Source organism: Miniopterus schreibersii (genome assembly GCF_964146895.1).
Source record: "Miniopterus schreibersii genome assembly, chromosome: 6".
Lineage (NCBI taxonomy): Eukaryota > Metazoa > Chordata > Mammalia > Chiroptera > Miniopteridae > Miniopterus > Miniopterus schreibersii.
Genome location: NC_138107.1, coordinates 16492409 through 16506909, shown reverse-complemented (window position 1 = coordinate 16506909; position 14501 = coordinate 16492409). Strand labels below are relative to the sequence as shown.

General features: G+C 39.7%; 1 protein-coding gene across 2 annotated transcripts in view; it reads left to right on the top strand.

The window, feature by feature from the left end:
* Window positions 1–135: 135 nt before the first annotated feature.
* The window catches only part of CYP39A1 (cytochrome P450 family 39 subfamily A member 1), a 74141-nt gene continuing 59775 nt past the window's right edge, over window positions 136–14501 (top strand). Inside the window, exons 1-5 of one of the 2 annotated variants that reach the window (XM_081139720.1) lie at window positions 136–485; window positions 9410–9545; window positions 10799–10973; window positions 12061–12210; window positions 13095–13188. In XM_081139720.1, the coding sequence (XP_080995846.1) occupies window positions 294–485; window positions 9410–9545; window positions 10799–10973; window positions 12061–12210; window positions 13095–13188 (747 nt within the window). In that variant the 5' untranslated portion in view covers window positions 136–293. The remainder of the gene's footprint in view (window positions 486–9409; window positions 9546–10798; window positions 10974–12060; window positions 12211–13094; window positions 13189–14501) is intronic. The other variant, XM_081139721.1, reaches the window with a different exon arrangement.

Below are 14501 nucleotides of genomic sequence, written 5' to 3'. Positions count from 1 at the left end.
TACGGCCCCGCCCCGGTCTCCATGGCAACAGTGCGTGTTCTTCCCCCTCCGACCTCAGTCCAGCCTCTGCACAGTGTCCCGGTTGGCCAAGACCTGAAAGAGGAGTGGGAGGGAGCGATGATGCAAAAGTCATCTAAAAATTGGGGCGGGGAAAGGCGGCTACAATTAGAAAGGCGGAGAAAGCTGCGAAAGTTGCAGCAAAAAACATTGCGAGGTCCGGTGGGTGCTCCTTGTTCCAGAGGGAAGGAACTAGCGCTATGGCAGCAGGACTTTTCCTCCTCTGATTCTGGAAGATGCTAGACAAAAACATGGAACTGATATTCCCATCGGTGATTATAATCCTGGGTTGCGTGACTCTTTTGTTACTCCTCCAGTGGAAGAACTTGAATGGACCCCCGTGCATAAGGGGCTGGATTCCTTGGGTTGGAGCTGCATTTGAGTTTGGCAAAGCCCCGCTGGAGTTTATAGAGAAAGCAAGAATCAAGGTAAGTGGCCTTAGCAGGTGGGGTTTCCGGAGAAGGTAATGCTTTCTTTTTTATTTTCTTTCATTGGATCTCAAATTTGATGTTAAAACACGGGAACATACTTGCTGCCCTCATGAAAAGATCTAGTCGTTAATGAATTTCTCAACTAACAATATGCCTTAAGAAAGGTTTTTCAAAAGAAATATATTTTTAATCGGTTATGAAGTACAGTGCATCTGGCACCTAATTGCCTTTTTGGAAGCAGATATTGTGAGTGCTAATTACTTCATCATCAAAAAATCCCTTGATACATATTAAGTAAATGCTTGCAATTATTGGGAAAGACAAGTGTAATTTCAGTTTATGAAAACGCATAATAAATTCGTATCCAAATTGGAGTTAACACTAGGCTGTTGTAAAAATTCCTTGCAAACTTGGTGTTTACACATTTTGCTGGCTCTGTTTTTCCGACTGGTGGTATTATTTAATGATGATGAAATCCACTTTCACGGGACACTAAGGAGATTAGTAATCGTTGTTGTAGTAGATGTTTTTGTCCTAAAAATATTTTTCAAATATAGTATATCTTGCAGAAAGAGTATATAGAATACTGCCAACATTTTAATTTCAAACAATGCTTCACTGAACATTCTGATGTGTAAGTATATGTATTGTGTGGTTGTACTTTTTGCACTTAGCCAATTGTTTCCTCAGAATAAATTCCTAAAAATGGAAGTGCCCAAAGAACACGAACATTTAAATTGTTTATGTTACTGTGTTATCCTTGCAAAAGGATTTAACAATATACACTTTTTCGTTTTGAGGATAGGTAGGGGATTGTCTAGCTGCTCATATCCTGGCCCACACAAGGAACTGTAATTCCTGCTAGTCTAATAGATGCGAAACAATATCTTTAAAAGAAATTCTTCTTTGTCTCCTTAGGAATATGATTTTGATAATGTTTAGGAGACGTTTTTACAAGCTTGTCTGAGAAGGTCAAGCAAGGTCACAAAGATTATTCCATTTTCTTCTAAAAAGTTTATAGTTTTGCATTTTACATTTTGGTCTATGGTCAACTTTGTATTAATTTTTTTGTATGTGGTATAAGTAAGGGGTAAGGTTCATTTTCCCCCCCATCTGGTTGTCCAGTTGTTCAGTATCATTTCTTGAAGGACTTTCCTCATTTCATTGCCTTTGCAGCTTTTCATAAATTAGTTGACTGTATATGTATAGATCTATATTTAGCTTTTCTATCCTATTCTATTGATTTATATGACCACCCCTTTGTGAATATTACACTGTCTTAAATACTGTAGTGTCATAGTAAGTCTTTAAATCAGGTAGTGAAAGTTCTTGACATGCTTTTTTAGTCATTGCCTTGACATTCAAGATTATTTAAATTTGAATTTTAATATAAATTTTAAAATTTGATTGTCAATTTCTGTTATAAAGGCTGCTGGAATTATGATTGGAAGTTTGTTAAATCTGCAGAAAAATTAGGAGAGAATAAACTTTTTAACAATATTAAGTATTGTAACCTATGGATGCTGTATGTTTCTTTATTTAGCTATTTAATTTATTTCAGAAACATCTTGTAGTTTTTTGTGATAAGGTCTTGCCTGTGATTGTTAATTATTTTTTCATGTATTTTTTATTTTTGAGGCTATTGTAGATAAAATTGTTTTCACTTTTGTTTTCTAGTTGTATACTGCTGGGCATATAAAAAATACAGGGTTTTTTTGTATATTAACTTTGTATCCTGTGATCTTGCTAAATTCATTTATTAGTTCCAGTAGTTCTTTTGTAGATTTCTTAGAGATTTTACATGTAAACAATATGTCCTGCAAAGAGATAAATTTATTTTCGTTTTTCCCCATGATGTTTATATCTTTTATTTTTTCTTGCGTTTTTACAATCAGTAGGTGCTCTAATATATTGTGGAATGAAAGTGGTGATAGTAGACAGTCTTGTCTACTTCCTAATCTTAGGGGAAATGTGTTCAATATTTTACCATTAAGTATGATGTTAACTATAGATTTTCCGAAGGTGCCTATTTCAGTCCTGACCTTCTGCCAATATCCAAGGAAATAAATGGTGACATACTGTTTTTTCACTTCTACACAGTTGTCTCCTCTGTGGAGTTTCAGCCAATTTAGTTTTTATTGTTTCCCCACTTCTTTGATGCTTTTAAAAATATCTTTGTAATTCATTCACCTTTTTCTATTTGGCAGTGAGATCCTTGGCTCACCTGGTTCTACCACATCCTATGCAAAAATAAAAGCATCTGAATTTGTTTTAAAAACTGCACAGTATTCCCTGAAACATAGCTCACTTAAACAGTCACTAAATGAAGGACATGGTTTTTTTCTCGTAGTTTGCTATTATAAATAATGTAGCAACAAATGTCATTTCTGCATGTACAAGTATATCTGTAAATGATCAGATTCAAAGTATAAATAAGTGCATTTGTAATTTAGAGCAAAATAGGAAACCTTTTGAGTGTTTTAAGCAGAGAGAAGTAACATCTGATTTAAATTTTAGAGGGTCACTTTGGCTGCTCCTTTGAAAACAGGGACATTAGAGTAAAAGAAGGAAAATAATTTGAAGATTATTGCAGTAATTTAAGGTTAATGACTTGGGCCATGGTGATAGCAGTGGCAGTTTGAGGAATGGCTGGACGTATTTTGAAGGTGAAAGCAACACGATTTACTGGTGTATTGAATGTGGTGTGTAAAGGAATGAAAAAGGGTAAAGGTGACTCCAAGAAGTTGGGCTTGAGAAACTAGAAAGTAGATTGCCATCAAATGAAGTGGGCAAGATTGCAGGATCTCATCGGAAGGAAAGTTCAGCTTTAGATATGTAGAAGTTGGGGATTTTGACATCCAAATGGAGATGCTGAGTTAAGCAGTTGGATAAATGAATTTGGAGTTTGGGAAAGAGGTCCAGTTATGCATAGGTTTAATTTCCGTGGCCCGTCTCCATAGCTGTCATTTCCCTTTTAATTCTTTTCACATTTATTTCTATTTTGCATTTTTCTCATTTCTATACTCTCTTTTCCTTAGACGTTTTTTTGTGTGTGTGTGTGGGGGGTGTATAGCCTCCCTTGTGCTTCATGTAGTTGTTTTCTTTTATTCAGAAATGTCTTTATTGAGCCTTCCTTTCCTGAGTTCCTTTATTTCCTAATTTTCCTCCTGTGTGGCTTTTCCTTCCACGGTTTCTTATATTTCTGCTTTGTTTTTTTTTCTTGCAGCTGCAATTATTACATTAATTTAAAAAAATCACGACAGTAATTTTGCATTTCAGTTCTCATGTACTCTTTAGCAAAATATTTTCAGTGGGGTTTCTTTATCTGGAAATTCTCTCCTTTTTCTTTTTCTTAAGAATTTCCCTTGTTGTGCTGAATGTTTCCCTTTTGTTTAACCATATGTTAAAGAGCTGGGTTGTCTTTGACCAGCTGTCAGCAAGAGGTTTTGGTCGGAAGTGGTTGCTTTTCAGGGTTCTCAGCCTCAGTTTTCTGCCCTGTCTTGCTGCAGTGAAAATACAGCCCCTCTGTGCATGCACCATCTGCGGCTCCTGCCTTCCAGCATCTAACCTCCCCGGCTTGCACTCTCACGGCCTTTGTCCCGTGGCTGCTGCCGCCAAGGGACGTGACTCTTGTCTTCCCAGGTGACTCTTCACTTTTAGAAGATGCTGCTTCTGGAACCCTCTGAATAGCTTGTGTGTGATCATTTGCCACCTGCCTCAGTATCCACGGCCTGCTAATTTTAGGCCATCGCAGAGTGGCTCCCACTGTGTCTTGCCTTCTGCTGTCACAGAGTGCGAGTTTTTGAGCTCTCCTCTGTTGAATCCCCGTGCATTCCTTGTTTCCCCCGCTGCAGTTACAGCTTCCACTGCCACTTCCACTGCTTTCAGGTGCCATGGGCCACACATTTGCGGTTTGTAGATTTTCTTATTGTTTAGCCAACTCTGTTGCTTGTGTATGTATATGTTTCATTCTCCTCCTGGCTTTGTGTGGCTTCTAGGAAAGAAGTGGAAAAATTCAGAAGGAAGTTGCCGTTGCCACGATGTTGCTGTCAAAACTGGAAGTCCGTCTTCTTCTTTAAAAAATAGCTATTTTAAAAATAGATTTATATTCTAAAGGCATAAACATGTCTAGTTTCCTCACCCCATGAACAGCTTTAGCCCCACTATTTCCTTTATATTAGTATTTATGTTCCTTCCACAATACATGCTCCTGGTTGGGTTGATTGAGGTAGTGAGAGTGTGCATATTTTTTTTAACTCATTGTTCTTTTATGTTTCGCTTTAATTCTATTTTATTTTCTTCTAAGCAACTTTTTCAAAAAATAATTTTTAATATTATATTTCATCATTCTGTTATATCTAGGTTACATTTTACATAAGTGAATTAAAAATAATGTTTAGATACCTTGACACATCTGTCTTCTGTGTGGTAGGGGAGTACATGAGAGGAATGGGAAGCCAGCTCAACAGTAAATATTAACATATTTTGTTTGTTAAATAGGAATATTTAGCATGAAAGTCCCCAGTTAAGAGAATGAAAATCAGTCTATAGACTGAAAGAAAATATTTGCAAGCCACATATCTAACAGAGGACTAGTATCTAGAATATATAGAGAGAACTCTCAACACTCAAGATTAAAGAAAAACATAATAATCCAATTTAAAAATGGGCAAATGTCATGCACAGATAATCTACCTAAGAGGATATACAGATGGCAAATGAACACATGAGAAAATGTTCAGCGTCATTTGCAATCAGGGACATGCAAATTAAAACCACAATGAGCTATCACTACACACCTATCAGAATGGCTAAATAAGAAATCAGGATGGACAGCACCAAAATGCTTGCAAGGATACAGAGAAACTGGGCCATTCATAAATTGCTGGTGGAAATAGAGAATGTAAAATTGCTCATGGAAATGCTGGTTTATATTCTGGGAACTTACCCTAGAGAAATAAAAACCTATGTTCACACAAAAACCTGTACATGAATGTTCATAGCAACTTTATTTGTAATGGTCTGAAACTGGAAAGAACACAAACATCCTTCAACAATGTTTAAACAAACTGTGATACGTTCATACCATGGAATACTACTCATAATATAAAGGAATGAACTGTTGACACATACACCAATCCGGATGGATGCCAAGTGATTTATGGCACTTGGAAAAAAGCCAAGTCCAAAGGTTTCCACACTGTACGATTCTATTTCTATAACATTATTAAAATTCAGTATTCTAGAAATAGAGAACAGATGAGTAGTTGCCAAGGGTTAATTAAGGAGGAGGCCAGCGTGGGAGGGAAATGGGTGTGGCTATAAAAGGGACATATGTGGTATCTTTGTGGTGATGGAGATATTCTCTCTCTTGACTTTATTAATGTCGATGGCTTGGATATGATACTGCACTATAGCTGAGCAAGGTGTTAACACTACGGGAGGCAGAGTAATGGGGACACGGGATCTCTGTATTATTTCTTACACCTACATGTTAGTCTACATGTTCTCAAAGTAAAGTTTAATAAATAATACAAGCACCTCATCTACAACACACTGCATGTGCTTGCCTTTACTTCATAACACTCAGAGTGTTGACATTACACAAAAATGAAAACGGAAGGAAAGCAAATAAGACCAAAAAAAAAGCCAACCCCATTGTTACAGAATTTATAGCACTGAACATGACCATTCACACGGTGCAGTCCTTTTGCAATATGCTACTTTAAATACCACTTGTCAGCAGTTATCTCAACTACCCAGTATGTTTGAACTTGGCTGCTTTACACTGTGGCCTGGGTGCCAGTAGGTGTCATAAGAGGACACTTTCCTCATGGAGATTTAAGAATTCCCTTTTGGACAAAGCTTTAACAAACAAAATTACTCCTCTTCTAAGTATCGACTGGCAAACAATTGTAGAGAGAGAATATTGGAAAGCAATGTAGATGCCTGAGCAAGGACAATGAGCCAGGTACAGAAGGTCACCAGGGTGGAAAGCCAGGGGTCCTTAGCAAAGGACAAAATTGGGAAAACAAGGACCTTGCCCCCAGGGTAACTTTTCCTCCCCTAGCATATCCCTGGTCATGTGGTTCGGACCCTCCCCTGACCTTTCTGCCCCTGGCATGTTACTCTTCATGTGGGTCAGAGCCCCTTTGAGGGGGAACTAACAAGGGAGCCGGAGAATAGCCCTTATGTATTAAGCCCCCAGGACAATGAGGTTCTGACCCACATCAAATACATCTAGTCTTCAGTTGTGTTTCAGCTCCAGACCCAGAAAAGCAGCCAAATCAGACAAGGGACCCCATGGCTGACCTCAGGACTAGCTGCATTGACTAGTTACCCCTGCCCTGGTACTGGCCTATCAGTGGAAGCCATGATCGGACACAGTCATGGAAAGGACACACCTGGAAAGCTGATGAATATTCAGTTGGGATCCTCCCCTGACACCTCCAGATAAATACCTTCAAGACCAGGACCCAGTGGGACTCTCTCTATGGAGCACACCCACGCCTTTCCCCACTCCCTTCCCTCAGGCACGATTTCCTGAGCCCATTCCTTCTACAGCTCACTTCTACCTCTGTGACTTTCTAAATAAGCTTTCTCTGATAGTTTGAGTCTTGGCTCTGTTGCTGAACCAAGGTTTGGTCTGACTCCACCAGTCTAACACCTGTTTACATTCTTGCTGCCAACATCTGGATCACTAGTGAAAGAAAATGAGACTTCACTATTTGGTGGCTCCATGATTATTGAGCCCTCAGTTGCCTGATAGTACCCAACAGTGTGTCACATGTCATTTCATGGCAGGCCTAGAAATGACTGTAATACTGAAGTGGTGATAAGCATAAATTGTATTCAGAGATAAAAGTAAGGGTAGTTCTAAGAATGTGTATGTTGGATGAAGTATGGTAAAGTCACTATGGCCACAGGAAATGAAACGAGGCACGGAAGGAAGAAGTTTATTACGCCCGCAGTTCTGAGAGGGGTCACTGCATGTCCTGCAGGGCTACAGGAGAGAGCACCAGTGACAGTCAGGAAGCAGAAGATAGGAGCAAGAGAGTAAGTACCCTAGGCCAGAGCCTTCATTGGGGCTTTTTCAGGAAAGGCAGGGCAAGGCAGGGCAGGGTAAACAATGTAGGATTGGCTACTTTGAATAATTCCTCTGGGCTTTGGGCTATAGAGGTGGTTTCTTGTTGCCTGGTACCTGACCCTGGAATGATTTAGGGTCAGGGAAATATTGGTTTGGTATTTGAGAATTAGATAAAGAGGTAACTAGGGGTAGATTGGCTGGTTTGCATAGGAAAGGTATGTTCCTGGCCGGCTGAGAAGAACATTATGCTAAGTGAAATAAACCAGTCAGAGAGAGATGAGTCCCTCATATGTGGCATTTAATGAACTGAACTACCAAGCAAAATAGAGATAGACTCTTAGACAGCCAGGCAGACAGCTCTAGTTGTGGGGGGGGGGGGGGGGAAGGTAGGGATTGAGCAAAAAAGGAAGACAGAGAATTCATGGACAACAGTGTGGTGATTGTGGGGAGGGATGAATGGTGATGGAAAAAATAAAATAACATAAGTAAAATAAAATAAAGAATTGGGTAGCCACGGCTGGGTGGCCCAGTTGGTTGGAGTGTCATCCTGTACACTGAAAGGTTGCAGGTTTGATTCCCCATCAGGGCACATACCTCGGTTTCGGTTTGATCCCCAGTCGGGGCCCTTATAGGAGGCAACTGATAGATGTTTCTCTCTTTCATCGATGGTTCTCTCTCTCTCTTCCTCTCTCTCTAAAATCAATAAAAACATATCCTCGGGTGAGGATTTAAAAAAAAAAAATTGGCTAGCCCTGGAGGGCACCCTCTCCCTAGTAGCGAGGCCACCCATGCCAGAGCATCAAGAATAAAAGGATAATAGGTAATATATAATTGGGTCTGTGATGGATGGACGCCAAATAGACACAGAATCTAGTCGGAACAATGGGTTCATTTAATGATAGACTCATGGACAGGACTGTGGTTAGTTGCCTACATTCACAATTGAAGAAAATGCTAAATTGCAATTAGAGGTCAATGAAAATAATGACGTATTTTCCCTCCAGTAAAGTCATGGACTTCCTGGAACCAAACCCCTCACTAGAGTAGGCTACTAGGCATGATCTGATAGAGAGGGGAGAACTGATGCTGTAGGAGAGAGAAGGCGGAAACGTAGGACAAAGAGAATAGAGCATGGAATCCATAACACAGAAGGACGTTGGCATCTCACAGGGGCAGGGCCTTCCACCTGGGTTTGCCAGGGACGCGTGAATGGGGGCAAATGCATATACTTTGTAGGATTTGGTGGTGAGAAGTGGGAGTGCTCTTACTTGATTGCTTCTGTTTTCTCGGTGAGTTACAAAGCAGGAACGCTATCTCCCAGTGGAGAGGGCTGGGCAAGTTGTATAGGTAAAATAGTCATTTTGGAAAGTGAAAAAGTGAATGCATTAAAGAATTTTTTAGGATTACAAGACTTTGTTGAGTGACCATGAATTTATGGTAAAAGCTGTCAGTAATTTTGTGTGTTTTTTTTTAACAAAGTTGAGCTACAGGTTGCTTATAACCTACGGAATCTTGAAAACAATGTTCAGATATCACAGTGTTCAGTAAAATTTCTAGTAATTATTTCTCCAAGAAAGGAAGGTGCAACTAGATAATAACATGATAAGAAGGAAGGTTAAGTATTAGGACACAATAAATAAGGATTCATATACTTCAGAGTTGGCCAAATCAGTCAAAATTTAGAATTAATTAGCATATATGATAATTTTTTTCTTGACTATAACTTCAGCATTGGGATTCTTGAGGCACACTGTCTTAAACCTAACCCATGGCCCAGTAACTTAGTTATCAGAAATGCTTACTAATATGATCTGTATTTATGTGTGTTTTTCAGTATGGACCAATATTTACAGTCTTTGCCATGGGAACTCGAATGACCTTTGTTACTGAAGAAGAGGGCATTGATGTATTTCTAAAATCCAAAGAAGTAAATTTTGAACTTGCGGTACAAAAACCCGTCTATCGTACAGGTAAAGAATATTTTCAGGTAGTTCATTTGAAATACAACATTGGAATCGAAGACTAGTTTTAGGTAACAGTTACATCCTTGCTCCTATATCAAGAATGATGAGGCCCCATTATTTTATTGTTTAGAGTAGGGATGGAAGGAGAAAAGAGTATATTATGAGTTTGGTCATTGAAAAACGAATTATTGGCAGCCTGACACAGTTAGATCTCAATTAGACATGTGAAAGAAGATGAGGTTACCTCACTGATGCTTTCTTTGGAAAATATTTGGAATCTGTATCCTGTTACAGCTCCCAAGATGTGGCTAACTGTTCTGCTACTGTGCATACAATGTTCTTCAGGCTGTAGCTCTTGACTTGATCACATCTTGCTGCTCTGCTCCCTGAAAGTAGAATTCCACTGCTTAGGCCCTTTTCTAATGGCATTTCCTGACATATCCCATAGGGCTATGAAGGTAAGTGGTGCCCTTTCTCCAATTCTCTATGCTCAGGGACTGCTGGACTGTCCTGGCTAGCATGTTCCCAGGGTCTCTACCTGCCTGTATTTCTTCCCAGGTCACACATGTGCATGCCGAGGCCATTTGCCCTCCCAGGAATGCAGGGCTGCTTCACTTTGTACCTGGCTCTTCTGTTTTCACGATGTCTGTGCTTGCTTCTACTGTCCATGGCTTCCCACTTGGCTTCATTCTGAGGTTCCCTTTTGTGTTTCCTCTCATGCTTTTTATTTTTTCCATTAAGACCAAAACGTTTGTTTTCAAAGCTCTCAGTGATCAATAGCGTGATTATTGTTTCTTCTTGCTGTCATGAAAATCACATGTGGGTTAAATGTTACGACTGTTTAGTACTCCTTGATATTGGACTATGGAATTTCAGATCAAATAATATGAATATTTTGAAACGTGTTGATCTGTAAAGTCACATATTGCTTCAGAAACATATACCAGCTTACCTGTCAGGTGTGTGGAAGTGATCAGGCTTTTACACCTGTCCCTCCTGGGGTCTTTCATGTTTAAATATTTTTGTTTAACAGACAAAGTATGTTAATATTTACTTTTGAGCCAGCTCCCCGTTTTCTCTCATGTAATTTTACTGTCTCACAATATAGGTTGACTCTTTACCTAGTTTTATTCGCAGGAGGTTATTTTATGTATTTAGTGAACTTTGGCTATATTCCCTACAGATCAAATAATAGTAGAAGTATATTGACTGCTTCAAGGAGTTGTTGCTTCTTTTAAAAACAGTTTTCTTGTTTATAGCATCGATTCCAAAGAATATCTTTTTAACGCTGCATGAAAAACTTTATATCCTGATGAAAGGGAAAATGGGGACTTTCAACCTATGTCAGTTCACCGGACAACTGACCGAAGAATTACATGAACAACTGGAGAACTTAGGCACTCAGGGGACAAGGGACCTGAACATCTTAGTAAGGTAAATAGACAACTTGATATTATTTCATCTTGCTCTTTTGGAACAAAAACTTTGAAGCCTGTGCATTGTACTAAAGAAATTATCTGGTAGATTAATGCAGCCTACCTAACTAGGCAATTAAGAGATTATGTTAATATTTTAAATTCCAATTAATGGGCAAGTTTCAGTTTAGCACTCCAATTTCATGGTGAGCAAATACGCTAACACATTTTAATACATGTACAGCAGTTTCTCCTTAGTTATTCCATACAGTTGTGTATGCTCTGTATGGATTTACCTCATACAGAGGTAATTGTCAGTTGTCATGCACCCATCAGAATTTCGGTAAAAAATTCAGTGCACTTTGTGATAATTGTAACAAGTGGACTTTGAGAGGACAAGGGAGAGGGTAGAGTCATCATAAAACAGAACATTTAATGTTTTGTTAGTGGTTTAGAAAGAGGGGGAAAAAGGAACAAAGAACCAAGCAGCCAGACTTTTGGCATGCCCCAAATCTGCAACAGAACAGCAAATTCTCAGCTGTCTTTGAAACTTTGGAGAATGTGAGTAAAAATGAAATTTCGTGTCACCAACCTAGGGCACATTAACAGTCACTGATATTCTTTTACTTGAGTATGCCACAGTAATCATTTTATTTACTTACTGTAAAACTTGATGACACATTATATTTCGATGTGGAATAGTTCACGTTTGTAGGATCCTGTAGACATTAGGAAGTTTGGTGACTAGTATTGCCCTTGATTCTTTGGTTATTTTTTGCTGCTATCTAAAGGCATGGACTCTATCTTAGTTATTATTTGCTAAATAAATGCTTATTGAAGTTGCATTGAATCAGTTTATTTCTGTGCATCTCACATTTGTCACGATCTAAGAATGCTTGCTGAGAATGCTTGCTCAGTTACTCCTAAGTCACCTTGACAGCAGGCAAATACTAAAACCTGTTAAGGGTGACTCGCCCCCCCCCCAAAATCTGTCATGTATTATTATCTCCTCCTTATATATAGCTATTAAATGCCCTCTTTTGTATCCTGGTTTTATATTCTTCTTGCCACTGGGTCTGACTTTTTATATGTTTCTTTATTTACAGGCATCTCCTTTATCCAGTCAGTGTGAACGTGCTCTTTAAAAAAGGCTTGTTTCCCACAAACAAGAGGAAAATCACGGAGTTCTATCAGCATTTTCAAACTTACGACGAAGGTTTTGAGCACGGGTCCCAGATGCCAGAACATCTTCTCAGGTAGAAGCAGCCCTTTCCCGTAACGACTGCATTAACCGGGCTCCTCACAGCAATTCCGTCTCCCATTTCTCTGCTCTGAGTAGATGGGACAGCAGGGAAGTGGGAAGGGAGCAGTTTCTTATGACAGGTTGGTTTTCGAAGGAGGGACAGGAGAGAGACGCGTGTTTCCTTCCCTTCTTTTTAATCTGGGGGAACAAAAATGGGAGAGGCGGCAGGGCGAGAATGACTGGGAATATGAACATCAGGGTGAAATGAGGCCTTTGCTGGGAGGCCTCTTATCCCACTCACAGAGGATCGTCACAGTCACAGCTTCAGGTCGGACCTGTGCTAAATTGTCGGGTGTGGCGGGTCTCAGATCAGACACCGCGGCCACTCTGAGGCCAAAGTAGGTGCGGCCCAGTGCATGTCTCAGAGCCGGCTCGGGTGAATGTTTATTAAATGTCTCGAATGCAAAGTCATGATTATTTTACTTCTTGGCAGTTTGTCTGCGATGGTTAATGGTCAGAAAAGATTAAAAGCGTTATAGCCGGTTCGCTTTACCTGGCCTAATCCAGCAGCGGGTCCCCGCCCTGGCTTTCCATCCTTATGTAAGCGACAACAGCCAGAGTAAAGTAGACCCAGCGGACCCTGGGCCCGGTTTTTTAGTTCAGTGCCAATCCTATAGGAATTCAAAAATTTATTTGTAAAAGACTCTAAAGTTGCCCCTCACAGTTTTCCTTGTGGACTAATAAGCCTGAGGGTAGAACTCTAGTGAAATTCTAGCTGAAGAGGAAAAATTTGGAGAAATAGTTATAATTCCGTAGACATGCCCCATTTCATACTGTGACCTGTGACTCCTAAAGTGCTTTCAAGTTGATTGATACACATATTTTTTTCTCACCTAGAAACTGGTCAAAATCCAAAAGGTGGTTTCTAGCATTTTTTGAGAAAAACATTCCAGATATAAAAACATACAAATCTGAAAAAGAGAATTCCGTGGTAAGTATATCTTATCTTTTTTTGCTAAAAATACGTGAATTGAAGACAATAATAAACTATGATTATTAAATGTATGTTTTCGTTAAAGGTTGTGAGATTATTTAGATACCATTTTTGTGCCAAACATTGGTGTTAGACATATTTACATGCATTATTTTATTATTACATCCTGCCAATAGTGAGCTAGGTATTAATTCTGTCCCACACAAGAAACACCTGAGGCTACAGACCACCAAAGAAAACAAAATTGCGAGGTTATTTATTCATGTATTAGACAGTTGGCTGTGTCAGCAGTGACAGATGGGAGTTATGGCAAATTACGCAAGGTTAAAAAAGCTCTACAGAATGGACTTCATTCTTGATGCCTCTAGTTGTTTCTCTTTTCAAATGCAAGGAGAAAGTATGGTATAATTTTAAAAGCTGAGCACTAGGAGTCAGTGTCTTAAATGTCCTAGGTCTGTGGTTCTTCAAGTATGGTCCCCAGGCCATGCTACCAGCATCACCTGGAAACCATGCAGGCAGAAACTCTGGGGCGGAGCCTAGCAGTGTGGTTTCGTAAGCCTTCCAGGCGGTTCCAGTGCTTGCTAATGATGGTTCTCATCCTGGCTGCTCATTAGAATCTGGGGGAGCTTTGAAAATGACCTGGTTCTGCAGACCCACCCTCAGACACTAGGATTCATTGAGAATGAATTGCCTAGGCCCAAATCTGGTCCCCAACTGTATGACCTTGGGTTAACAAGTAATCTCTTTCCTTGGTTTGGTCACCTACCTCATAGAGTGGCAGGGATTAAATGAGTTAATGTTTGTAAAACATTTAGAACATAGTAAGGACTACCTGAAAGTTTATCATTGTTATTATCATTTTTAAGAAATGACTCCAGATCTTTTAGTATTTAAGATCACGTCAAGCCCAGCCAGCATGGCTCAGTGGTTGAGCATTGACCTATGAACCAGGAGGTTATGGTTCAATTCGTGGTCAGGGCACATGCTGGGTTGCAGGCTCAATCCCCAGTAGGGGTGTGTGCAGGAGGCAGCCGATCAATGGCTCTCTCATCACTGATGTTTCTCTCTTTCTCTCTTGCCCTCTCCCTTCCCCTCCCTGAAATCAATAAAAACATATTTAAAAAAATAAAAAAATAAAGATCACATCAGACGCTTTTGTTTGTTTCTAGTTAGTATAGCCAATGTTATCACAGGCAGCTCTAACACTGGAGAGGAGGAGAGCCTTAGGAAAAGGAGTGCTCGAATGTCTCCCTCCTGAATAGGGGGACTAGGAAGCTGTGCTGGAAGGCCCTTTATTAACAAACTGCATT